Here is a 26,889-nt window from a genome sequence, read left to right on the forward strand (position 1 = left end):
CCAGTTTCCCCCCAAATTTCCCCAATTTCCCCCATTCCTGACCGTGGCGGTCACCGCCGTGTCCGAGCTGTGGCCGAGCTGTGGCCGGAGCCCCCCAAAAACCCCAATTTTCCCCCAATTTTTCCCCAATTTCCCCCAATTTCCCCCCAATTTCCCCCAATTTTCCCCCAATTTTTCCCCAATTTTTCCCCAATTTTCCCCCAATTTCCCCCAGTTTTCCCCCAATTTTCCCCAAATCCCCGGATTTTCCCCCATTCCTGACCGTGGCGGTGACCGCGGTGTCCGAGCCGGGTCCGAGCTGTGGCCGGAGCCCCCCCAAAAACCCCAAATTTCCCCCATTTTTTCCCCAATTTTTCCCCAATTTCCCCCCAATTTCCCCCAATTTTCCCCAGTTTCCCCAAATCCCCGGATTTTCCCCCATTATTCCTGACCGTGGCGGTGAGCGCGGTGTCCGAGCCGGGTCCGAGCTGTGGCGGAGCCCCCGGCCGCCTCCAGGGGGTCCCGCGGCCGCCAGGGTCACCCTGAGGGTCAGCGGGGTCAGCGTGTCCTGGGGGCACCCCTGGGCGCCCCGAAATGACCAAAACAAGCCAAATTTAAAGTGAAAAAAATCCCAAATTGGGAGCCCAAAACAAACAAAAAAAAATGACCCAAAAAATCCCCAGTTTTCCACCCAAAATTGACTTTTTTTTTTCCCCCCAAATCTCGCCCCAATTTTCCCCCCAAATTCGTCCCCAAATTCGCCCCAATTTTCCCCCCAAAATCCCCCTAAGTTCTCCCAAATTTTCCCCAGAATCCCCACAAGATTTTCCCCAAAGTCTCCCCATTTCTTCTCCCAAAATCCTCCCAAAATTCTCCCCAAAAATCCCCAAATTTCCCCCTAAAATTCCCCCCAAATCTCCCCAAAATCCCCCAATTTCCCCTCCCCAAATTCTCCCCAATTTTCCCCCAAAATTCCCCAACATTTTTACCAAAATCCGCCCAAACTTCCCCCCAAATATCCCCCAAATTCTCCCCAAAATCGTCCCCAAATTTCCCCCAATTTTTCCCCAAAATTCCCCCCCCAAATCCCCCCAAAATCCCAAATTTCCTTCCCCAATTTTTCTCCCTAAATCCCCCCCATTTTTTACTAAAAGTCCCCCGAATCATCCAAATTTTCCCCTAAAAGTCCCCCAATTTTTTGCCCCCAAAATTTCCCCAATTTTCCTCAAACTCTCCCAAAATTCCCCAAATTTTCCCATAATTTTGCCCCAAATCAGCCCAAATTTCCCCTTTAACCTTTAATCCCAAATTTTCCCCCAAAATCCCCAAATTTTCACGGAATTTTCCCCAAATTTTCTTCCCAATTTTTTCCCCCAAATTTCCGCAATTTTCCCTCCCCGATTTTCCCCCAAACTCTCCCAAAATTCCCCAATTTTTTCCCCCCTAAAAATTTCCCATTTTTTCGCCAATTTTCACCCCAAATTTCCCCAATTTTTTTCCCCAAATCCCGGAATTTCCCCAAATTTCCCCAATTTTTTTCCCCAAATCCCCGGAATTTCCCCCAAAATCCCGCTTTTCCCCAAATCCCCGGATTTCGCCCCAATTTCCCACCTTGTAGAAGATCTGGAGGCTCTCGCAGCGCTGCCGCCCCTCCCCCACCCTCAGGCTCCCGTTTTTGGCGTTTTCGGCCCCAAAATCGGCGCGGACCCGAGCGCGGCCGGGGGGTCCAGCTCGGCCCGGAACCACAGCGAGGCCGAGACGGCGCCTTTGGGGCGAAAACCCGGGAATTTGGGAGAAAAACGGGAAAATTGGGTTCTCGGGGTGAAAATTTGGGGAAATCGGGTGAAAATTGGGCGGAAAAAACGGCGATTTTGGGTGAAAAAATATGGGGACGTTAGGAGAAAAAAAACGGGTGAAAAATTGGGGAGTTTTGGGGAAAATATTGGGAAAAATTGGGTGAAATTGGGGGGATTTGGGGGGAAAAATGGGGACTTTGGGGGAAATTTGGGGTGAAAATTGGGATTTCTTGGGGTTTTGTGGGGGGAATTTTGGGGAAATTGGGGGAAAAGTTGGGTTTTTGGGGGGGAATATTGGGAAAAATTGGGGAAGATTTGGGACAGATTTGGGGAAAATTTGGGAGGAACTTGGGGGGAAATTTAGAAATTTGAGGAGATTTTGGGGGAATTTGGGGGAAATTTGGAGGATTCTGGGGGGAAAATCAGGAAATCTGGGGTGATTTGCGAAGATTTGGTGAAAAATCGGGAAAATTGGGGATTTGGGGAGAAATTCAGGGTTTTTTTGGAATTTCGGGGGGGATTTGGGGGAATTTTTTGGCAATTTTGGGGATTTTGGGTTTTCCAGGTGCGGATTTGGGGGTTCGGGTGAGGTCTGGGGCGGGGTTTGGGGGTTCAGGTGATTTCAGGTGGGGGTCAGGTGTAAATTTGGGGTGGATTTTGGGGTCCACGTGAAGTTTTGGGGGTTCAGGTGAGGTTCAGGTGAGGATTTTGGATTCAGGTGAATTTTTGGGGTGAATTTTGGGGATTTTGGGGTCCCAGGTGAGTTTTGGGGGTTCAGGTGTGGGGTTTTGGGGTTCAGGCGGATTTTGGGGTGAATTTTGGGGATTTTGGGGTTCAGGTGAATTTTTGGGGTGAAATTTGGGGATTTTGGGGTCCAGGTGAGTTTTGGGGGTTCAGGTGTGGGGTTTTGGGGTTCAGGCGGATTTTGGGGTGAATTTTGGGGGATTTTGGGGTTCAGGTGAATTTTTGGGGTGAATTTTGGGGATTTGGGGTCCAGGTGAATTTTGGGGGTCAGGTGAGGTTCAGGTGAGGATTTTGGATTCAGGTGAATTTTTGGGGTGAATTTTGGGGATTTTGGGGTCCAGGTGAATTTTGGGGGTTCAGGTGTGGGGTTTTGGGGTTCAGGCGGATTTTGGGGTGAATTTTGGGGATTTTGGGGTCCAGGTGAATTTTGGGGGTTCAGGTGTGGGGTTTTGGGTTCAGGCGGATTTTGGGGTGAGTTTTGGGGATTTTGGGGTCCAGGTGAATTTTGGGGGTTCAGGTGAGGTTCAGGTGAGGATTTTGGGTTCAGGTGAATTTTTGGGGTGGATTTTGGGGTCCAGGTGAATTTTGGGGTTCAGGTGTGGGGTTTTGGGGTTCAGGTGGATTTTGGGATTTTGGGGTCCAGGTGAATTTTGGGGGTTCAGGTGTGGGGTTTTGGGGTCCAGGTGAGTTTTGGGGGTTCAGGTGTGGGGTTTTGGGGTCCAGGTGAATTTTGGGGGTTCAGGTGTGGGGTTTTGGGGTTCAGGCGGATTTTGGGGTGAGTTTTGGGGGTTTCGGGGCTCGCTCTCACCCAGGCCGTCCCCGGTTTCCCGGGTGACCCGGAAGCACACCCGGGCCACGCCCAGCGGCTCCCGAAGCTCCGCCCCCTCCGGGCACTCCCGGGCCGGGATCACCTGGGGGTCAAAGGTCACGCGGAGCCGCACCTGCAGCAGCGGCGGCGACCTGGGGGTCAAAGGTCACGCCTGGGGTCATGCCTGGGGTCACGCCCGGGGTCATTGGGGTCACCTGAGCAGCAGCACCTGCCCCAGGTGAGGTTTGGGGTGGTTTTGGGGTATTTTTGGGTGGATTTGGGGTAATTTTGGGCAGTTTTAGGTCACCTGCACTCACCTGAGCAGCAGCACCTGGCCCAGGTGTGTTTCAGGTGAATTTTTGGGTTATTTTCGGTATTTTTGGGTACTTTGGATCACCTGCACTCACCTGAGCAGCAGCACCTGGCCCAGGTGTGTTTCAGGTGAATTTTTGGGTTATTTTCGGTATTTTTGGGTACTTTGGATCACCTGCACTCACCTGAGCAGCAGCACCTGGCCCAGGTGTGTTTCAGGTGAATTTTTGGGTTATTTTCGGTATTTTTGGGTACTTTGGATCACCTGCACTCACCTGAGCAGCAGCACCTGGCCCAGGTGTGTTTCAGGTGAATTTTTGGGTTATTTTCGGTATTTTTGGGTACTTTGGATCACCTGCACTCACCTGAGCAGCAGCACCTGTCCCCGCGCCCCCACGGCCAGGTCGGGCAGGTGATCCCCGCTCAGGTCCCGCCCCCCGCTCAGCGATTGGCCGAAAAATCGGGGCTGGGACGGGAACCGGGAGCCGGCGACGCGCTGGGACGGGGGAGAACGGACAGGTGAGGCACAGGTGAGGTCACACAGGTGAGAGAGACAGGTGAGGTCACACAGGTAACCCCAGGTGTCCCCTCACCTGTCCCAGGTGCCCCCAGGTGTGCCCAGGTGTATCCCAGGTGTGCCCAGGTGTGCCCAGGTGTGCCCAGGTGTATCCCAGGTGTGCCCAGGTGTGCCCAGGTGTATCCCAGGTGTATCCCAGGTGAATCCCAGGTGTGCCCAGGTGTGCCCAGGTGTGCCCAGGTGTGCCCAGGTGTATCCCAGGTGTGCCCGGGTGTGCCCAGGTGTGCCCAGGTGTATCCCAGGTGTATCCCAGGTGTGCCCAGGTGTGCCCAGGTGTGCCCAGGTGTATCCCAGGTGTATCCCAGGTGTATCCCAGGTGTGCCCAGGTGTGCCCAGGTGTGCCCAGGTGTATCCCAGGTGTATCCCAGGTGTGCACAGGTGTGCCCAGGTGTGCACAGGTGTGCCCAGGTGTATCCCAGGTGTATCCCAGGTATCCCCAGGTGTGTCCCAGGTGTGCCCAGGTGTGCCCAGGTGTGCCCAGGTGTATCCCAGGTGTGCCCAGGTGTGCCCAGGTGTGCCCTCACCTGTCCGTTCTCGCTGATGCCCCCAGGTGTGCTCTGGAACAGGTACACCGCTCCCCGCCCCTCGTCCTCCAGGGGCGCCCCCACGGCCACCTGGGCGCACCTGGCCCCGCCCACCTGGGGCAGCTGGGCCAGGCTGGCCCCGAAGCGCCCGAGGGGGTGCCCAGGTGAGCCCCGGAGCGACAGGGGACAGCGCAGGCGGGGCTCCTGCGACAGGTGAGATTGGACAGGTGAGATTGGACAGGTGAGATACAGGGGACAGCGCAGGCGGGGCTCCTGCGACAGGTGAGATTGGACAGGTGAGATTGGACAGGTGAGATTGGACAGGTGAGACAGGTGAGATACAGGGGACAGCGCAGGCGGGGCACCTGCGACAGGTGAGATTGGACAGGTGAGATTGGACAGGTGAGACAGGTGAGACACGGACAGGTGAGGTCACACAGGCGGGGTCTCACAGGTGAGTCCAGGTGAGGTGGGACAGGTGGGACAGGTGAGATTGGAAAGGTGGGGACAGGTGAGACACAGGTGAGAAAGGTGAGGCCACACAGGTGAGATGGAGCAGGTGTGAGACAGGTGGGACAGCTGAGATCAACAGGTGAGGGACAGGTGAGAAAAGTGGGGCAGGTGGGACAGGTGAGGTCACACAGGTGAGGGACAGGTGAGACAGGTGAGATCAACAGGTGGGGGTCAGATGGGACAGGTGACACAGGTGACACAGGTGAGGGCCAGCTGAGGCCCCCAGGTGTGTCCCCCCCAGGTGTGTCCCAGGTGTGTCCCAGGTGTGTCCCCCCCAGGTGTGTTTACCTGCCCAGGTGTGTCCCAGGTGTGCCCCCCCTCCCCAGGTGTGTTCACCTGCCCAGGTGTGTCCCAGGTGTGTCCCCCCTCCCCAGGTGTGTTCACCTGCCCAGGTGTGTCCCAGGTGTGCCCCCCCTCCCCAGGTGTGTTCACCTGCCCAGGTGTGTCCCAGGTGTGTCCCCCCTCCCCAGGTGTGTTCACCTGCCCAGGTGTGTCCCAGGTGTGCCCCCCCTCCCCAGGTGTGTTCACCTGCCCAGGTGTGTCCCAGGTGTGCCCTCCCTCCCCAGGTGTGTTCACCTGCCCAGGTGTGTCGGTCTCACCTGTCCGTGGATCTCGCACAGGTGCACTCGGCCGCCGCTGCCCCCCCCGTAGAACAGGGGCGCCCCCACCAGGAGCCGCACCTGGGGCTCACCTGGGCGGGGGCGGGGCTCGCCTGGGCGGGGCTCACCTGGGCGGGGCTCACCTGGGCGGGGCTCACCTGGGCACGGCTCCAGGGCCAGCAGGGACGCCCCGAAATAGGAGCCCACCTGGGGAGAGAGAGAGACACAGGTGAGACAGGTGAGAAATCCCAGGTGAGACACACAGGTGAGACAGGTGAGACCCCCAGGTGAGACACACAGGTGGGGCAGGTGAGACCCCCAGGTGAGACACACAGGTGGGACAGGTGAGAAATCCCAGGTGAGCAATCCTAGGTGACACAGGTGAGACAGGTGAGACCCCCAGGTGAGACACACAGGTGGGGCAGGTGAGAAATCCCAGGTGAGACACACAGGTGGGATAGGTGAGAAATCCCAGGTGAGCAATCCTAGGTGACACAGGTGGGACAGGTGAGACCCCCAGGTGAGACACACAGGGGGGACAGGTGAGACCCTCCAGGTCCCCCCTCACCTGTCCCAGGTGTCCCCACCTGTCTCAGGTGAGAATCCCTTCCAGGTGACCTCGCTGGTCCTTGTGTGACTTTACCTGTCCCAGGTGTGACAGGTGACCCTGCCCAGGTGTGACCTTACCTGTCCCAGGTGTGTCCCACCCTCACCTGTCTCACCTGTCCCAGGTGTGACTTTACCTGTCCCAGGTGTGTCCCTCTCACCTGTCCCAGGTGTGTCCCTCTCACCTGTCCCAGGTGTGTCCCACCCTCACCTGTCTCACCTGTCCCAGGAGTGTCACCCTCACCTGTCCCAGGTGTGTCCCTCACCTGTCTCACCTGTCCCAGGTGTGTCACACCCTCACCTGTCCCAGGTGTGTCCCCAGGTGTGTCCCACCCTCACCTGTGTCCCCGTGGCGTGTCCCAGCACTGTCCAGGTGTGTCCCTTCTCCAGCACCGTCACCTGTCCCAGGTGTCCCCACCTGGGCGCGCCCAGGGCCAGGCCCCAGGTGCGCCCCAGGCTCAGGGGCGCGGCCGCGTACCCTGCGCAGGTGGCACACACAGGTGAGGTTGGGGGGGGGCGTGGGGGGATTTTGGGGGTTTCAGGTGAAATTTGGGGATTTTTGGGTGAATTTTGGGAATTTTTCGGGTGAATTTTGGGATTTTTCAGGTAAATTCTGGGAGATTTTCGGGTGAATTTTGGAAAGTTTCAGGTGTAATTTCAATACTTCGGGTAAATTGGGAATTGGGGATTTTCAGGTAAAATTTTGGGGCATTTCAGGTGAATTTTGGGGGATTTTCAGGTGAAATTTTGGGGATTTTTGGGGGTAAATTGGGGGATTTTCAGGTAATTTTTGGGGGGATTTTCAGGTGAATTTTGGGGGATTTTTTGGGGGTAAATTTGGGGATTTTCAGGTGAATTTTTTTGAGGATTTTCAGGTAAATTTTTGGGGGATTTTCAGGTGAATTTTTGGGGCATTTCAGGTAAACTTTTGAGGATTTTCAGGTAAATTTGGGGAATTTTCGGGTAGTTTTTGGGGGGATCTTCAGGTGAAATTTTGGGGATTTTTTTGGGGTACATTTGGGGATTTTCAGGTGAATTTTTGGGAGGATTTTCAGGTAAACTTTTGGGGATTTTCAGGTGAATTTTGGGGGAATTTTCAGGTAAATTTTGAGGGTTTTCAGGTAATTTTTGGGGATTTTCAGGTGAATTTGGGGAATTTTTTGGGGTAAATGTTGGGGATTTTTCAGGTGAATTTGGGCATTTTCAGGTGAATTTTGAATTTCTCCAGGTGTTCCCCTTACCCAGGTAAGCGTCCCTGGCCTCCTCCAGGTGTGCCCCAGGTGTGCCCGGGCTGGGGGCGGAGCCATTGAGGAACTCGGGCTTGGCCCCGCCCCCGCTGTAGACGAAGGCTCCTCCCGACCAATCAAAAGCTCCGACGGCGCCCAGGACGGGGCCGGCCTGGGGAGGGGTCAGGGGTCAGCCGGGGGTCAGCCGGGGGTCAGCCAGGGGTCACTCAGTGGTCAGTTGGTCAGTGGTCACTCAGTGGTCACTCAGTGGTCAGTTGGTCAGTGGTCACTCAGTGGTCACTCAGTGGTCACTCAGTGGTCACTCAGTGGTCAGTTGGTCATTGGTCACTCAGTGGTCACTCAGTGGTCACTCAGTGGTCACTCACTCAGTGGTCAGTTGGTCAGTGGTCACTCAGTGGTCAGTGGTCACTCAGTGGTCAGTTGGTCATTGGTCAGTGGTCACTCAGTGGTCACTCAGTGGTCAGTTGGTCATTGGTCACTCAGTGGTCACTCAGTGGTCACTCAGTGGTCACTCACTCAGTGGTCAGTGGTCACTCAGTGGTCACTCAGTGGTCACTCAGTGGTCACTCAGTGGTCAGTTGGTCACTCAGTGGTCACTCAGTGGTCACTCAGTGGTCACTCAGTGGTCACTCACTCAGTGGTCAGTTGGTCAGTGGTCACTCAGCGGTCACTCAGTGGTCACTCAGTGGTCACTCAGTGGTCACTCACTCAGTGGTCAGTTGGTCAGTGGTCACTCAGTGGTCACTCAGTGGTCACTCAGTGGTCACTCACTCAGTGGTCAGTTGGTCAGTGGTCACTCAGCGGTCACTCAGTGGTCACTCAGTGGTCACTCAGTGGTCACTCAGTGGTCAGTTGGTCAGTGGTCACTCAGTGGTCAGTTGGTCACTCAGTGGTCACTCAGTGGTCACTCACTCAGTGGTCAGTTGGTCAGTGGTCACTCAGTGGTCACTCAGTGGTCACTCACTCAGTGGTCAGTTGGTCAGTGGTCACTCAGTGGTCAGTTGGTCACTCAGTGGTCACTCACTCAGTGGTCAGTTGGTCAGTGGTCACTCAGTGGTCACTCAGTGGTCACTCACTCAGTGGTCAGTTGGTCAGTGGTCACTCAGTGGTCAGTTGGTCACTCAGTGGTCACTCAGTGGTCACTCACTCAGTGGTCACTCAGTGCTCACTCAGTGGTCAGTTGGTCACTCAGTGGTCACTCAGTGGTCAGTTGGTCAGTGGTCACTCAGTGGTCACTCACTCAGTGGTCAGTTGGTCAGTGGTCACTCAGTGGTCAGTTGGTCACTCAGTGGTCACTCACTCAGTGGTCAGTTGGTCAGTGGTCACTCAGTGGTCACTCAGTGGTCACTCACTCAGTGGTCAGTTGGTCAGTGGTCACTCAGTGGTCAGTTGGTCACTCAGTGGTCACTCAGTGGTCACTCAGTGGTCACTCAGTGGTCAGTTGGTCACTCAGTGGTCACTCAGTGGTCACTCACTCAGTGGTCACTCAGTGCTCACTCAGTGGTCAGTTGGTCACTCAGTGGTCACTCACTCAGTGGTCAGTTGGTCAGTGGTCACTCAGTGGTCACTCACTCAGTGGTCAGTTGGTCAGTGGTCACTCAGTGGTCACTCAGTGGTCACTCAGTGCTCACTCACTCAGTGGTCAGTTGGTCAGTGGTCACTCAGTGGTCACTCAGTGGTCACTCACTCAGTGGTCAGTTGGTCACTCAGTGGTCACTCAGTGGTCACTCACTCAGTGGTCAGTTGGTCAGTGGTCACTCAGTGGTCAGTTGGTCACTCAGTGGTCACTCAGTGCTCACTCACTCAGTGGTCAGTTGGTCAGTGGTCACTCACCGGGCTCATGGCCACGCTCATCCCGGCCTGCGCCATCTCCAGCTGGAAGGACGAGCTGTTGGACGGGTGTGTGCCTGGCCAGGTGACACAGGTGAGACAGGTGAGTGCCCAGGTGTGCCCAGGTGTGCCCAGGTGTGCCCAGGTGTGCCCAGCTGTATCCCAGGTGTGCCCAGGTGTGCCCAGGTGTGCCCAGGTGTATCCCAGGTGTGCACAGGTGTGCCCAGGTGTGCCCCCAGGTGTATCCCAGGTGTGCCCAGGTGTGCCCAGGTGTATCCCAGGTGCCCCCAGGTGTGCCCAGGTGTGCCCAGGTGTGCCCAGGTGTATCCCAGGTGTGCCCAGGTGTGCCCAGGTGTATCCCAGGTGTATCCCCAGGTGTGCCCAGGTGTGCCCAGCTGCTCCCAGGTGTATCTCAGGTGTGCCCAGCTGTATCCCAGGTATCCCCAGGTGTACCCCAGGTGTGCCCCAGGTGTATCCCAGGTGTATCTCAGGTGTATCTCAAGTGTGTCATAGCTGCCCCCAGGTGTATCCCAGGTACCCCCAGGTGCCCCCAGGTGTATCCCAGGTGTATCCCAGGTACCCCCAGGTGCCCCCAGGTGTATCCCAGGTGTGCCCAGGCGCCCCCAGGTGTATCCCAGGTGCCCCCAGGTGTATCCCAGGTGTATCCCAGGTGCCCCCAGGTGTATCCCAGGCGCCCCCAGGTGTATCCCAGGTGCCCCCAGGTGTATCCCAGGTGTATCCCAGGTGTATCCCAGGCGCCCCCAGGTACCCCCAGGTGTATCCCAGGTGTGCCCAGGTACCCTCGATGGCGAAGATCTTCTCCTGGAGCTGGCTCTGGATCCCGGCCAGCGCAGAGAAGTTGTCCACGCGGAACAGGTGATCCCGGGCGGGGCTGGACGCGATCGCCTGCAGCTCCAGGTACGCGTCGGGCTTCTCGAACGCGCCGCCCACCTGCGCAGGTGAGGTGGGGATGGGTGAGGTGGGCACGGGCACGGATGGACAGGTGGGGGCGGACGGACAGGTGAGATGGAACAGGTGGACAGGGACAGGTGGGATGGAGATGGATGGACGTGGACAGGTGGACATGGATGGACGTGGATGGACAGGTGGGATGGACATAGATGGACAGGTGGACATGGATGGACATGGATGGACATGGACGGACATGGATGGACATGGATGGACATGGATGGACATAGATGGATGGACAGCTGGACACAGATGGACAGCTGGACATGGATGGACATGGATGGACATAGATGGATGGACAGCTGGACACAGATGGACAGCTGGACACGGACGGACAGCTGGACACGGATGGACATGGATGGACATGGATGGATGGACAGCTGGACATGGATGGACAGCCGGACACGGACGGACAGCTGGACATGGACGGACAGCTGGACATGGACGGACAGCTGGACACAGACGGACAGCCGGACACAGATGGACATGGATGGACATGGATGGACGGACAGCTGGACACGGACAGACAGCTGGACATGGACGGACAGCTGGACATGGACGGACACGGATGGACATGGATGGACGGACAGCTGGACACGGACGGACAGCTGGACATGGACGGACACGGATGGACATGGATGGATGGACAGCTGGACACGGACGGACAGCTGGACACGGACGGAGAGCTGGACACGGACGGACATGGATGGACGCACAGCCGGACACGGACGCACAGCCGGACACGGACGCACAGCCGGACACGGACGGACAGCCGGACACGGACGCACAGCCGGACACGGATGGACAGCTGGACACGGACGGACAGCAGGACATGGACGGACAGCCGGACACGGACGGACAGCAGGACATGGACGGACAGCTGGACACGGACGGACACGGACGGACAGCTGGACACGGACGGACATGGATGGACGCACAGCCGGACACGGACGCACAGCCGGACACGGACGCACAGCCGGACACGGACGGACAGCTGGACACGGACGGACATGGATGGACGCACAGCCGGACACGGACGCACAGCCGGACACGGACGGACAGCCGGACACGGACGCACCGCCGGACACGGACGCACAGCCGGACACAGATGGACATGGATGGATGGACAGCTGGACACGGACGCACGGCCGGCCGCCGGCCGCACTGACCCCGATGGCGTAGCGAGTGACCCCCATGGCGTCGGCCTCGGGGATGACCGCTGGGTAGTCCAGGGGGTCATCGAACTTCTCGCCGTCGGTCACCACGACCAGGATGCGCCGGGCGTCCGGCCGGGCCCCGCGGCCGGACGTGAACATCCGCCTCCTGGGGGTCAAAGGTCAGCGGTCAGCGCGGCCGGAGGGCAGCGGTCAGTGCGGCTGGAGGGCAGCGGTCAGTGGTCAGCGGTCAGTGCGGCCGGAGGGCAGCGGTCAGTGAGACCGGAGGGCAGCGGTCAGTGCGGCCGGAGGGCAGCGGTCAGTGAGACCAGAGGGCAGCGGTCAGTGAGACCAGAGGGCAGCGGTCAGTGCGGCCGGAGGGCAGCGGTCAGTGAGACCGGAGGGCAGCGGTCAGTGAGACCAGAGGGCAGCGGTCAGTGCGGCCGGAGGGCAGCGGTCAGTGAGACCAGAGGGCAGCGGTCAGTGTGGCCGGAGGGCAGTGGTCAGTGCGGCTGGAGGGCAGCGGTCAGCGCGGCCGGACACGGCCAAGGGAATGGTCAGTGGTCAGCAGGGGCTTGGATACAGCCAGGGGTCAGCGGTCAGTGGGGTTGGACATGGCTGGGGTCAGTGGTCAGCGGGGTCAATGCTCAGTGGTCAGCGGTCAGTGGGGTCAGCGGTCAGTGGTCAGCAGTCAGTGGTCAGTGGGGTCAGCAGTCAGTGGTCAGTGGTCAGTGGCGTCAGCGGTCAGTGGGGTCAGCAGTCAGCGGTCAGTGGGGTCAGCAGTCAGCGGTCAGTGGTCAGTGGGGTCAGCGGTCAGCAGGGTCAATGCTCAGCGGTCAGTGGGGTCAGTGCTCAGCAGTCAGCGGTCAGTGGTCAGTGGGGTCAGCAGTCAGTGGGGTCAGCAGTCAGTGGTCAGTGGTCAGTGGGGTCAGCAGTCAGCGGTCAGTGGGGTCAATGCTCAGCGGTCAGTGGGGTCAGTGCTCAGCAGTCAGCGGTCAGTGGGGTCAGTGGTCAGTGGGGTCAGCGGTCAGTGGTCAGTGGCGTCAGCGGTCAGCGGTCAGTGGTCAGCAGTCAGTGGGGTCAGCGGTCAGTGGGGTCAGCGGTCAGCGGTCAGTGGGGTCAGCGGTCAGTGGTCAGTGGTCAGCAGTCAGTGGGGTCAGCGGTCAGTGGCGTCAGCGGTCAGCGGTCAGTGGTCAGCAGTCAGCGGGGTCAGCAGTCAGTGGGTCAGTGGTCAATCAATGGTCAGCGGGGTCAATGCTCAGTGGTCAGTGGTCAGCAGTCAGCGGGGTCAGCAGTCAGCGGTCAGTGGGGTCAGCGGTCAGCGGTCAGCGGGGTCAGCGGTCAGTGGTCAGCGGTCAGCGGTCAGCGGTCAGCGGTCACTCACAGGACGTGCCGGATGCCCGTGGCCGTGCGGGTGGTGCTGGACAGTTGCCGGACGCTGTCCAGGAGCCGCCAGGGGTCCGGAACCTTCCGGAACTCCCTGAAGTCAAAGTGGTCTTGAACCTCGTGGGAGAACTGCGTGAGGGAGAACTGGACAGACGGACAGCGAGTGACCACCCCAGCGGTCACTCTGCCCTTCAACCTCGTGGGAGAACTGCGTGAGGGAGAACTGGACAGACGGACAGCGAGTGACCACCCCAGCGGTCACTCCGCCCTTTGACCTCATCCGAGAACTGCGTGAGGGAGAACTGGACAGACGGACAGCGAGTGACCACCCCAGCGGTCACTCTGCCCTTTGACCTCATCCGAGAACTGCGTGAGGGAGAACTGGACAGACGGACAGCGAGTGACCACCCCAGCGGTCACTCTGCCCTTTGATCGCATCCGAGAACTGCGTGAGGGAGAACTGGACAGACGGACAGCGAGTGACCACGCCAGCGGTCACTCCGGACATCCCCCGGCCACCAGCGGTCATCGTTGGATGAGCACGGGCAGTGGTCAGTGGTCAGTGGTCATGGAGATGAGTGACCCAAGATGACCAATGGTCAATGGGTGGTCAATGCCCAATGCCAATGATGACCAATGGTCAATGGGTGGTCAATGCCCAATGTCCATGGGGATGAATGACCAATGATGACCAATGGCCATTGGGTGGTCAATGCCCAATGCCAATGATGACCAATGGCCATTGGGTGGTCACCGCCCATCCCAGGTGTGGTCACCTGCCCAGGTGAGCATTACCTGTCCCAGGTGTGCCCAGCTGTGTCCCAGGTGCCCCCAGGTGTGCCCAGGTGTGCCCCAGGTGTATCCCAGGTGTATCCCAGGTGTATCCCAGGTGTGCCCAGGTGTATCCCAGGTGTGCCCAGGTGTGCCCAGGTGTATCTCAGGTGTATCTCAGGTGTGCCCAGGTGTATCCCAGGTGTATCCCAGGTGTGCCCAGGTGTGCCCAGGTGTGCCCAGGTGTGTCCCAGGTGTATCCCAGGTGTATCCCAGGTGTGCCCAGGTGTATCCCAGGTGTATCCCAGGTGTGCCCAGGTGTGCCCAGGTGTATCTCAGGTGTATCTCAGGTGTGCCCAGGTGTATCCCAGGTGTATCCAGGTGTATCCCAGGTGTGCCCAGGTGTGCCCGGGTGTATCTCAGGTGTATCCCAGGTGTATCTCAGGTGTGCCCAGGTGTATCCCAGGTGTGCCCAGGTGCGCCCAGGTGAATCTCAGGTGTATCTCAGGTGCCCCCTGGTGTGCCCAGGTGTATCCAGGTGTATCCAGGTGTATCCCAGGTGTATCCAGGTGTATCCCAGGTGTGCCCAGGTGTGCCCAGGTGTATCCAGGTGTATCCCAGGTGTATCCAGGTGTATCCCAGGTGCCCCCAGGTGCCCCCAGGTGAGATCACCTGTGCCCAGGTGTATCCCAGGTGTATCCCAGGTGCCCCCAGGTGCCCCCAGGTGAGATCACCTGTGCCCAGGTGCGTTACCTGGGCGTCGGCGCCCCGGAAGCGCCGCATCACCTCCCCGATGAACGCCTTCATCCTCTGGAAGTCGTCGCTGTCGATGCTGCCCGAGCCGTCCATCAGGAAGGCGATGTCCATCGAGGGCTTGGGACACTCTGCGGACACGGAGTGACCGCCGCTGACCACCACCGACCGCTGACCACCACCGACCGCGGGCGGGAGGGACCGAAATTTGGGGTGAAATCTCAAAAAAACCCCAAAGTTTTGGGGTTCCACATTCTCAAAGTCTTGCTAAAGAACCGTGATGGCCACTGGGTGGGCAGTGGTCAGTGGTCAGTGTCCGTGGAGAGGAATGACCCCAGATGACCACTGGGTGGGCAGTGGTCAGTGTCCGTGGAGAGGAATGACCCCAGATGACCACTGGGTGGGCAGTGGTCAGTGGTCAGTGTCCGTGGAGAGGAATGACCCCAGATGACCCCTGGGTGGGCAGCGGTCAGTGTCCCTGACCCCGGCTGACCCCGGCTGACCCCGGCTGACCCCTGGGTGGACAATGGTCAGTGTCCCTGACCCCGGCTGACCCCAGCTGACCCCAGCTGACCCCAGCTGACCCCTGGGTGGCCGGCGGTCAGTGTCCCTGACCCCAGCTGACCCCAGCTGACCCCAGCTGACCCCTGAGTGGCCGGCGGTCAGTGTCCCTGACCCCGGCTGACCCCTGGGTGGACAATGGTCAGTGTCCCTGACCCCGGCTGACCCCTGGGTGGACAATGGTCAGTGTCCCTGACCCCGGCTGACCCCTGGGTGGCCGGCGGTCAGTGTCCCTGACCCCGGCTGACCCCGGCTGACCCCGGCTGACCCCGGCTGACCCCAGCTGACCCCGGCTGACCCCTGGGTGGACAATGGTCAGTGTCCCTAACCCCGGCTGACCCCGGCTGACCCCGGCTGACCCCAGCTGACCCCTGGGTGGACAATGGTCAGTGTCCCTGACCCCGGCTGACCCCGGCTGACCCCTGGGTGGACAATGGTCAGTGTCCCTGACCCCAGCTGACCCCTGGGTGGACAATGGTCAGTGTCCCTGACCCCGGCTGACCCCTGGGTGGACAATGGTCAGTGTCCCTGACCCCAGCTGACCCCTGGGTGGACAATGGTCAGTGTCCCTGACCCCGGCTGACCCCTGGGTGGACAATGGTCAGTGTCCCTGACCCCGGCTGACCCCTGGGTGGACAATGGTCAGTGTCCCTGACCCCGGCTGACCCCGGCTGACCCCGGCTGACCCCTGGGTGGACAATGGTCAGTGTCCCTGACCCCGGCTGACCCCTGGGTGGTCACTCGGTACCTGGGGGCGCGGCCGGCAGCCTCGGGCCCGGCCGCAGCCGCGTGTCCAGCCGGACGCAGAGGCCGCCGAGGTGGACGTTGACCCCGCACACCTGGGCCGAGGTGGGGCCGCACACCTGGGACGCAAATTCACCTCAGAAACGCCGGTTTTGGTTAAAAACCCCCCCGGGGTGGAATTCTGGGGTTCCACCACCGTGAGGTTCTTCAGAAAATACAAATTTTGGGTAAAAACTCCCAAAAAGACAAATTTCGGGGTTCCACCTCCGTGAGGTTCTTCAAAAACCCCCAAAATTTTTGGGTAAGGTGTCAAAAAAAAAAATCAATTTTTTGGGGTTCTACCTTCTGGATGTCCCTCAAAATAGAAAATTTTGGGTGAAACCGCCAAAAAAAAATCCAGTTTTCGGGGCTCTACATCGCAAGAACCTCGATTTCGGTGTGAAACCTCCAAAAACCAAAATTTTGGAGTTCTGCCTCATAGAAAACCACGAGTTTTGGGGCAAAACCACCTAAAACCTGCAAATTTTGAGGTAAAAAGTCCTAAAATCCCAAATTTTGGGGTAAAAAATCCCAAGTTTTGGGGTAAAAACTCCAAATTTTTTGGTGGAACTTCTTAAAAATCCCAAATTTTGGGGGGTAAAACCCCCCAGATTTTGGGGTAACAATCCCGAATTTTGGGGTAAAACCCCCAGATTTTGTGGTGGAACTTCCTAAAAATCCCAAATTTTGGGGTAAAACCCCCCAGATTTTGGGGTAACAATCCCGAATTTTGGGGTAAAACCTCAATCAAATCCCAAATTTTGGGGTAAAACTCGGAAATTTTGGGGCAAAACTCGGAAATTTTGGGGTAAAACCTCACTCAAATCCTGAATTTTGGGGTAAAACTCCCGAATTTTGGGGTGAACCCCCCCGATTTTGGGGTGAACCCCCCCGATTTTGGGGTGAAACCCCTGATTTTGGGGTAAACCCCCTGATTTTGGGGTGAACCCCCCGATTTTGGGGTGAACCCCCCCGATTTTGGGGTGAAACCCCCCGATTTTGGGGTGAACCCCCCGATTTTGGGGTAAACCCCGCGATTTTGGGGTGAACCCCCCCGATTTTGGGGTGAACCCCCCGATTTTGGGGTAAACCCGATTTTGGGGTGAAACCCCCCGATTTTGGGGTAAACCCGATTTTGGGGTGAACCCCCCCGATTTTGGGGTGAACCCCCCGATTTTGGGGTGAACCCCCCCGATTTTGGGGTAAACCCGATTTTGGGGTGAACCCCCCGATTTTGGGGTGAAACCCCCCGATTTTGGGGTAAACCCGATTTTGGGGTGAAACCCCCCGATTTTGGGTCTCACCAGCGCCGCGTCGTCCCCGGCCGCCAGCGCCAGCCCCAGCGAGGAATTCCCGGAGCCGGAGGGTCCTGGGGGGGGGAGGGGCACAGGTGAGACCCCCCCCCCCAAAATTTGGGGGGGGCTGAAATTGGGGAGGGGTCCTCGAAATTTGGGATGGGGGGGGAGGGGTCTCACCTGTGGTTCCCAATTTGGGGAGGGGTCTCAGGGTTCCCAATTTGGGGAGGGGTCTCAGGGTCCCCAATTTGGGGAGGGGTCTCACCTGTGGTTCCCAATTTGGGGAGGGGTCTCAGATCCCAATTTGGGGAGGGGTCTCAGGGCCCCAATTTGAGGAGGGGTCTCAGGTCCCAATTTGGGGAGGGGTCTCAGGGTCCCCAATTTGGGGAGGGGTCTCAGGCCCCAATTTGGGGAGGGGTCTCAGGGTCCCCAATTTGGGGAGGGATCTCAGGCCCCAATTTGGGGAGGGGTCTCAGGGTGCCCAATTTGGGGAGGGGTCTCAGGGTCCCCAATTTGGGGAGGGGTCTCAGGGCCCCAATTTGGGGAGGGGTCTCAGATCCCAATTTGGGGAGGGGTCTCACCTGTGGTTCCCAATTTGGGGAGGGGTCTCAGGGTCCCCAATTTGGGGAGGGGTCTCAGGCCCCAATTTGGGGAGGGGTCTCAGGGCCCAATTTGGGGAGGGGTCTCACCTGTGGTTCCCAATTTGGGGAGGGGTCTCAGGTCCCAATTTGGGGAGGGGTCTCAGGCCCCAATTTGGGGAGGGGTCTCACCTGTGGTTCCCAATTTGGGGAGGGGTCTCAGGGCCCAATTTGGGGAGGGGTCTCAGGGTTCCCAATTTGGGGAGGGGTCTCAGGCCCCAATTTGGGGAGGGGTCTCACCTGAGATTTGAATTTTCTGGCAATTTTCGGAGCCGAATCTGCAGCCGAACACGGCCCCGGAGCCGCCGCCGTCGTGGGGGGCTCCCACCAGGAGCCTTTGGGGTGAAATTGGGGAATTTTGGGAAAATTGGGGAAATTTCGGGGAAAAATGGGGAAAATTTGGGGGAAAAATGGGGGAAATTTGGGGGAAAAATGGGGGAAAATTTGGGGGGAAAATTGGGGAAATTTGGGGGATTTTGGGGGAAAAAATGGGGAAAATTTGGGGGAAAAATTGGGGAAATTTGGGGGATTTTGGGGGAAAAAATGGGGAAAATTTGGGGGAAAAATGGGGGAAATTTTGGGGGGAAAATTGGGGAAATTTGGGGGATTTTAGGGGAAAAAATGGGGAAAATTTGGGGGAAAAATTGGGGAAATTTGGGGGATTTTGGGGGGATTTGGGGGTGAATTTTAGGGATGTTTTGGAGTGAATTTGGGGGGATATTAGGGATATTTCTGGGGTCATTTTGGGGGGGATTTTGGGGGATATTTTTGGGATATTTTTAGGGGATATTTCAGGGATATTTTGGGGTGAATTTAGGGGATTTTGGGGGGGATTTTTGGGGGGATTTTGGGGGGATTTCAGGGATATTTTTGGGATATTTTGGGGTGGATTTTGGGGGAATTTCAGGGATATTTTAGGGGATATTTTCAGGGATATTTCAGGGATATTTTGGGGTGAATTTAGGGGATTTTGGGGGGGATTTTTGGGGGGATTTTGGGGGGATTTCAGGGATATTTTTGGGATATTTTGGGGTGATTTTTGGGGGAATTTCAGGGATATTTTAGGGGATATTTTCAGGGATATTTTGGGGTGAATTTAGGGGATTTTGGGGGGATTTTGGGGGGATTTTGGGGGATTTCCGGGATATTTTTGGGATATTTTGGGGTGATTTTGGGGGGAATTTCAGGGATATTTTAGGGGATATTTTCAGGGATATTTCAGGGATATTTTGGGGTGAATTTAGGGGATTTTGGGGGGATTTTTGGGGGGTTTTGGGGGGACTTCAGGGATATTTTTGGGATATTTTGGGGTGATTTTTGGGGAATTTCAGGGATATTTTAGGGGATATTTTCAGGGATATTTCAGGGATATTTTGGGGTGAATTTAGGGGATTTTGGGAGGATTTTTGGGGGGATTTTGGGGGGATTTCAGGGATATTTTTGGGATATTTTGGGGTGATTTTTGGGGGAATTTCAGGGATATTTTAGGGGATATTTTCAGGGATATTTCAGGGATATTTTGGGGTGAATTTAGGGGATTTTGGGAGGATTTTTGGGGGGATTTTGGGGGGATTTCAGGGATATTTTTGGGATATTTTGGGGTGATTTTTGGGGGGATTTCAGGGATATTTTAGGGGATATTTTCAGGGATATTTCAGGGATATTTTGGGGTGAATTTAGGGGATTTTGGGGGGGATTTTTGGGGGGAATTTAGGGATTTTTGGGGGGGGAATTTCAGGGATATTTTAGGGGATATTTTCAGGGATATTTTGGGGGTGAATTTTGGGGTGATTTTAGGGGATATTTTTGGGGTGAATTCAGGAGATTTTGGGGGGATTTTTTGGGGATATTTCAGGGATATTTTGGGGTGAATTTGGGGGATTTTGGGGGGATTTTTGTGGGGATTTTAGGGATATTTTAGGGGATATTTTCAGGGACATTTCAGGGATATTTTGGGGTGAATTCAGGGGATTTTGGGGGGGATTTTTGGGGGGATCTAGGGATTTTTTCGGGGGATTTTTAGGGAATTTTGGGGTGATTTTAGAGGACATTTCGGGGTGAATTTTGGGGTGAATTTGGGGGATTTTGGCGTTACCATCCTGCTTTGCCGATCCCCATCTGGGCCACGCTGGTGGGGGGATTTTGGGGGGATTTTTGGGGGGATTTCAGGGATATTTTAGGGGATATTTTTGGGGTATTTTTGGGGTATCTTAGGGGATATTTCAGGGATATTTTTGGGGTGAATTTGGGGGATTTCAGGGATATTTTAGGGAATATTTTTGGGATATTTCAGGGGTATTTTGGGGTGAATTCAGGGGATTTTGGGGGGGATTTTAGGGATTTTTGGGGGTATTTTAGGGGATATTTCTGGGATATTTTGGGGTAATTTTAGGGGATATTTTGGGGTGAATTGGGGGGATTTTGGGGTTCCCATTTTACCATCCTGCGTTCCCGCTCCCCATCTGGGCCACGCTGGCTCCGAAGCCGCCCCCGGGGTCCCCCCAGAAAACCGCGGGGGTCTCCAGGTCCAGCCCCGCCCCCGCCAGGGCCGCTGGGGGAGGGGACAGTGACGTCATCGAGGGGCGGGGTCAGTGACGTCATCGAGGGGTGGGGACACACCGGGGGGGGGGGGGGCTCGATGGCCCCAGGTGTGACCCCAACCCCCAGTGTCCATCTGTCCATCTGTCCCCCCATGACCCCAGGCGTGACCCCAATGGCCCCAAGTGTGACCCCAGTGTCCATCTGTCCATCTGTCCCCCGATGACCCCAAGTGTGACCCCAGTGTCCATCTGTCCATCTGTCCCCCCATGACCCCAGGCGTGACCCCAATGGCCCCAAGTGTGACCCCAGTGTCCATCTGTCCACCCCAATGTCCCCCAATGACGCCAGTGTGACCCCAGTGTCCATCTGTCCACCCCAACGTCCATCTGTCCACCTGAATGACCACCCGTCCGTCTGTCCCTCAGGTGTCCCCACCTGTCCAGGTGTCTCCAATCCCCAATGTCCCCAACGTCCGTCTGTCCGTCTGTCCACCCCAATGTCCATTTGTCCGTCTGTCCCCAGCATCCCCAATGTCCGTCTGTCTGTCCGTCCCCCAGGTGTCCGTCCATCTGTCCGTCCCCCCACCTGTCCCCAACGTCCCCAATGTCCGAGTGTCCGTCCGTCTGTCCACCCCAGTGTCCGTCTGTCCCCAATACCCCGGGTGTCCGTCTGTCCCCAGGTGTGTCCCCAATGTCCGTCTGTCCGTCCGCCCGTCCGTCCCCACCTGTCCCCAATGTCCGTCTGTCCCCAGGTGTGTCCCCAATGTCCGTCCGTCCGTCCGTCCGTCCGTCCCCACCTGTCCCCAGCAGCGCCAGGAGCTGCCCCGGTCCCATCGCGGCTCCTCCGGGCACCCCGAAAAATCTCCAAAAACCCCAAAAAACCCCAAAAAGCGGAACTGGGGTGGGTGGGGGGAGGGGCAGGAAGGGGTGGGTGGGGGGGAGGGGCGGCGGGGGGGGGGGGGGGGTGTGAGGAAATTTTGGGGCCCAAAACGGCGCCAAAAAAGGGCAAAAAAAGTGGGGGGAGGGGCGGGGTCCGTCCAAAGTGGGGGGAGGGGCGGGGTCGGTCCGTCCGTCCGTCTGTCCCCGCGTGACCCCGCCCCCCCCCCCCCCCCCCGGGCGGCGATGACGTCACAGGCGCGTGGGAAAGGAGGAAGGAGCCGCTTCCCGCGGGGGGGGGGGGGGGAGGGGTGAGAAGGGTGGGGGGATGGGGGCTCTGTCCGTCCGTCCGTCCGTCCGTCCATGCCGACCGTCCGTCCATTCCCCGCGTCCATCTGTCCGTCCGTCCATTCCCCGCGTCTGTTTGCCCATCCCTCTGTCCGTCCGTCTGTCCATCACACCCGTCCGCCCCCTGTGTCCGTCTGTCCGTCCCAGCTGACCACCCCCGTGTCCGTCTGTCCGTCCGTCCGTCCGTCCTCCGCGTCCATCGGTCCATCTGTTCCCCGTGTCCATCTGTCCATCCATTCCCGTCCTTTGGGGGGGGGGGGCGTGGCTATGCAAATAAGCACAATTAACACCGGCGCGTACTTTTAAGGGAAGGCGTGGCTATGCAAATCATCCCCCATAACACCAATGTACGGTTTCTGGAGGGAGGCGTGGCTATGCAAATCATCGCCATTAACACCCATACCTAGTTCTTAAAGGAGGCGTGACTATGCAAATTAGATATTGGCACGCTAGTGTACCAATTCTAAAGGGAGGCGTGGCTATGCAAATAATATTCTTTACCACCCAACTATAGTTTCTAGAAGGAGGCGTGGTTATGCAAATCAGGTCCTTTAACACCAATGTAGCATTTCTAAAGGAAGGCGTGGCTATGCAAATCATCCCCTTCAACACCAATCTATCGCTTCTAAAGGGAGGCGTGGTTATGCAAATACTCTCCATTTATACCATACATCGCTTTTGAACATGGGCGTGGCTATTCAAATCAGCCCGATTACAACCAATACAAGATTCCCAAGTGAGGGCGTGGCTATTCAAATCACTCCATTACCCACATTTCCCTGCGCCGCACCGGAAGCAGAAGCGCCGTGAGGGGAGGAAGAAGCCGGAAGTGCCGCCACAAAATGGCGGCTCCCGTGCTGCGGGTCCCGGGGCTGCTCCCGCCGCTCCGGGCCCCTCTGCGGGGCTGCCTCGGCCCGTGCCGGGTCCCGGGGAGCTCCGGGGCGGTCCCGGTGCCGGTCCCGGTGCCGGTGCGGGCCATGGCCGGGCACAACCGCTGGTCCAAGGTGCGCAACGTGAAGGGGCCGCGGGACGCGGAGCGGAGCCGCCTGCTGGAGAAAATGGCGCGGATGCTGCGGGCGGCGGCCAGAGGTGGCGACAGAGTGTCGCGATAGGGGGGGGGCGGGGGGGGGGTGAGTGGGACACGGGGGTGTCGCGATAGAGGGGGAGGAGGGGGTGGGGGTGCATGGGGATGTCGTAATAGAGGGGGGGGTATCGCGATATGGGGGGTGGGGGGGACAGGGGGAGGAAGGGGTGGGAGGGGAGCAGGGGGTGTCGCCATAGAGGAGGAGGAGGGGCTGATGAGACACTGGGACATCGCGATATTGTGATATCGGGACATTAGGATGTCGCGATAGAAGGGGAGAAGGGGGTGGTGGGACACTGGGGTATCGCGATATTGGGATATTGGGATATGGGGACACCGGGCTATCGCGATATGGGGACATTGGGCTGTCGGGATATCACAATATGGGGCCGTTGGGACACTGGGCTGTCGCGATATTGGGACACTGGGATATCGCGATGTTGTGACACTGGGCTGTCAGGATATCGCGATATGGGGCTATGGGGACACTGGTCTATTGCGATATATCACGATATCGGGATGTTGGGCCGTGGCAGTATCACGATATATCGCGATATATCGCAGTATATCGTGGTATATCGCGATATGGGGCTATGGGGACATTGGGCTATCGCGACATATCGCGACGTGTCCCGACAGAGGGCGGCGCGGATCCGGCGCTGAACCCGGGGCTGGCGGCCGTGGTGGCGCAGTGCCGGACACTGAACGTGCCCAAGGCCACCATCGAGGGGGCGCTGCGGTCAGTCAGGGTGAGTGACCGCTGAGTGACCATCCCTGAGTGACCAATGAGTGACCCCCGAGTGACCCCCGAGTGACCACTGACCATCCCTTAGTGACCCCCGAGTGACCACTGACCATCCCTGAGTGACCCCTGAGTGACCACTGACCATCCCTGAGTGACCACTGAGTGACCCCTGAGTGACCACTGACCATCCCTGAGTGACCCCTGAGTGACCGCTGAGTGACCCCCGAGTGACCCCCGAGTGACCACTGACCATCCCTGAGTGACCCCTGAGTGACCACTGACCATCCCTGAGTGACCCCTGAGTGACCGCTGAGTGACCCCCGAGTGACCCCCGAGTGACCACTGGCCATCCCTGAGTGACCCCCGAGTGACCCCCGAGTGACCACTGACCATCCCTGAGTGACCCCTGAGTGACCACTGACCATTGACTGACCACTGAGTGACCGCTGAGTGACCACTGAGTGACCCCTGCCCCTCTCTCCGGCCACAGGAGCGTCCGGCCGGGGCGGTGCCGCTGCTGCTGACCGCTCGGGGCCCGGGGGGGTCACTGGCGCTGCTGGACGTCCGGACCGACAACGTCCGGCGGAGCCAGGCCGAGCTGCGGACACTGCTGCAACGCCACGGGTCAGTGCGAGTGACCACCGAGTGACCACTGGTCAGTTTGGGGGGGGTGGATGGCCGCTGGATGACCATTGAATGACCTCTCACTGACCACTGTCCATTTGGTCACTCAGGGTGGGTTGGTGACCACTAATTGACCATTGAATGACCACACTGACCTCTGATGTCCATCACTGACCACTGTCCATCTCTGGTCACTCAGTGACCATCACTGACCCCTGATGTCCATCGCACTGACCACTGTCCATCTCTGGTCACTCAGGGCGGGTTGGTGACCATTAAATGACCATTGAATGACCCCTCACTGACCACTGTGCATCTGGTCACTCAGTGACCATTGAATGACCCCTGATGTCCATCTCACTGACCGCTGTCCATTTGGTCACTCAGTGACCCCTGATGTCCATCTCACTGACCGCTGTCCATTTGGTCACTCAGTGACCCCTGATGTCCATCTCACTGACCGCTGTCCATTTGGTCACTCAGTGACCCCTGATGTCCATCTCACTGACCGCTGTCCATTTGGTCACTCAGTGACCCCTGATGTCCATCTCACTGACCGCTGTCCATTTGGTCACTCAGTGACCCCTGATGTCCGTCTCACTGACCGCTGTCCATTTGGTCACTCAGTGACCCCTGATGTCCCTCTCACTGACCGCTGTCCATTTGGTCACTCAGTGACCCCTGATGTCCATCTCACTGACCGCTGTCCATTTGGTCACTCAGTGACCCCTGATGTCCATCTCACTGACCGCTGTCCATTTGGTCACTCAGTGACCCCTGATGTCCATCTCACTGACCGCTGTCCATTGGGTCACTCAGTGACCCCTGATGTCCATCTCACTGACCGCTGTCCATTTGGTCACTCAGTGACCCCTGATGTCCATCTCACTGACCGCTGTCCATTTGGTCACTCAGTGACCCCTGATGTCCATCTCACTGACCGCTGTCCATTTGGTCACTCAGTGACCCCTGATGTCCATCTCACTGACCGCTGTCCATTTGGTCACTCAGGGCCGCGCTGACCCCCGACGTCCACCCCGCGTTCCAGGCCGTGGGCGTGGTCCGAGTGTCCGGCCGGACGCTGGGCCTGGAGGCCGCGCTGGACGTGGCCGCAGCGGCCGGAGCCCAGGACGTGACCCAGGACGGGGCCGAGCTCCAGGTGGGTGGATGACCAGTGCAGTGGTCACTCTGCGGTCACTCGGTGGTCACTCTGTGGATGACCACAGCTGCGGTCACTCGGTGGTCACTCGGTGGTCACTCTGGTCACTGCTTGAGTGTCCCCCTGGTGGTCATTGGTCGCTTCTGAGAGTGGACAGTGACCACTGACCACCCTGAATGACCCTTTGACCCCTCACTGACCACTTGACCCCTCACTGACCACTCCCACTGGCCCCTTGACCTTTCCATTGACCCCTTGACCACTCCTGATGACCACTGACCACCCAACTGACCCCTTGACCCCCCCACTGACCCCTTGACCACCTTGAATGACCCCTTGACCACTCCCACTGACCACCTTGAATGACCACTGGCCACTCCTCTGACCCCTTGACCCCCTCGCTGACCCCTTGACCACTCACTGACCACACCCATTGACCCCTTGACCAGCCAATGACCACTGACCACCCTGAATGACCACTGACCACCCCAATGACCCCTTGACCCCTCACTGACCACCCCAATGACCCCTTGACCACCCTGAATGACCACTGACCACCCCAATGACCAACTGACCACCCTGAATGACCACTGACCACCCCCACTGACCCTTGGTCACTTCTTGCCCACCCGAATGACCACGGACCCCCCTGAATGACCACTGACCACTCCCACTGACCCCTTGACCACTCACTGACCACACCCACTGACCCCTTGACCACTCCCAATGACCCCTTGACTCCCCCTGATGACCCCTTGACCACCCAGAATGGCCACTCCTGATGACCACTGACCCCTTGACCACTCCCAAGGACCACCCCAATGACCACTGACCACTGGTCACTCCTTGACCACTCCCACTGACCCCTTGACCACTCCTGATGACCACTGACCATCTTTAATGATCATTGACCGCTGACCACTCTGAGTGACCACTGACCACCCCACTGACCCCTTGACCCCCCCGAGTGACCGCTGACCCCCCTGAGTGACCCTTGACCACTCCCACTGACCACTGACCACCTTGAATGACCACTGACCACCCTGAATGACCTCTTGATGACTCCCGCTGACCACTCATGATGACCACTCCCACTGACCATTGGTCACTCCTTGACCACTCCCACTGACCCCTTGACCACCCTAAGTGACCGCTGACCCCCCTGAGTGACCGCTGACCACTCCCACTGACCCCTTGACCTCTCCTGATGAACACTGACCATCTTGAATGATCATTGACCGCTGACCACTCTGAATGACCGCTGACCCCCCCGAGTGACCGCTGACCTTTGCCCTTTGCCCCGTCCGCAGTTCCTGTGCGCGCCCTCGGCCCTGGGCGGTGTCCGGCGGGGCCTGGCGGCCGCAGGGCTCCGGCCGCTGGCGGCCGCGGTCGAGTTCCGGCCGCGGTCAGCGCTGGCCCTGCCGGACGGTCCGAGGGCCGCGGCCGAGCGGCTGCTGCGCGCCCTGGCCGAGCGGCCGGACGTCCACGCCATCGTCCACAACGTCCAGGACGTCCCGGCGGTCACTCCGGGAGGAGCCGTGGTCGCTCCCGGCGGTCACTCGGCTCCGGACACGGCTCCGGCCACGACAGAGGAACGTCAATAAAGGTGCGGTCAAATGGTCAGTGGTCATTTGGAGTGGTCATTGGGATGGTCAGTGGGTCCTTGGA

General features: G+C 58.1%; 2 protein-coding genes across 2 annotated transcripts; one reads left to right on the forward strand and one right to left on the reverse strand.

The window, feature by feature from the left end:
• Positions 1-1,635: 1,635 nt before the first annotated feature.
• On the reverse strand, positions 1,636-20,421 carry LOC128950477 (integrin alpha-M-like). The gene is made up of 18 exons (XM_054295353.1): positions 20,285-20,421; positions 18,086-18,180; positions 17,217-17,281; positions 15,878-15,992; positions 14,569-14,699; positions 13,043-13,188; positions 11,674-11,827; positions 11,235-11,498; positions 10,891-11,190; positions 10,336-10,486; positions 9,539-9,612; positions 7,700-7,856; positions 6,798-6,937; positions 5,853-6,059; positions 4,741-4,944; positions 4,005-4,135; positions 3,328-3,479; positions 1,636-1,744 (listed from the first exon to the last, which is right to left on the reverse strand). Exons 1-18 carry the CDS (start codon positions 20,419-20,421, stop codon positions 1,641-1,643), a joined length of 2,727 nt encoding a protein of 908 aa, XP_054151328.1. The 3' UTR covers positions 1,636-1,640.
• Positions 20,422-22,110: 1,689 nt separating this feature from the next.
• On the forward strand, positions 22,111-26,825 carry LOC128950478 (probable transcriptional regulatory protein Rxyl_1318). Its single transcript, XM_054295355.1, has 5 exons — positions 22,111-22,698; positions 23,333-23,442; positions 23,929-24,062; positions 25,074-25,221; positions 26,532-26,825. Exons 1-5 carry the CDS (start codon positions 22,452-22,454, stop codon positions 26,823-26,825), a joined length of 933 nt encoding a protein of 310 aa, XP_054151330.1. The 5' UTR covers positions 22,111-22,451.
• The last annotated feature ends 64 nt before the right edge of the window (positions 26,826-26,889 follow it).

Source organism: Melozone crissalis, unplaced genomic scaffold (genome assembly GCF_028551555.1).
Source record: "Melozone crissalis strain CALT ecotype California unplaced genomic scaffold, PUWL_Pcris_2 ptg000651l_1, whole genome shotgun sequence".
NCBI lineage: Eukaryota > Metazoa > Chordata > Aves > Passeriformes > Passerellidae > Melozone > Melozone crissalis.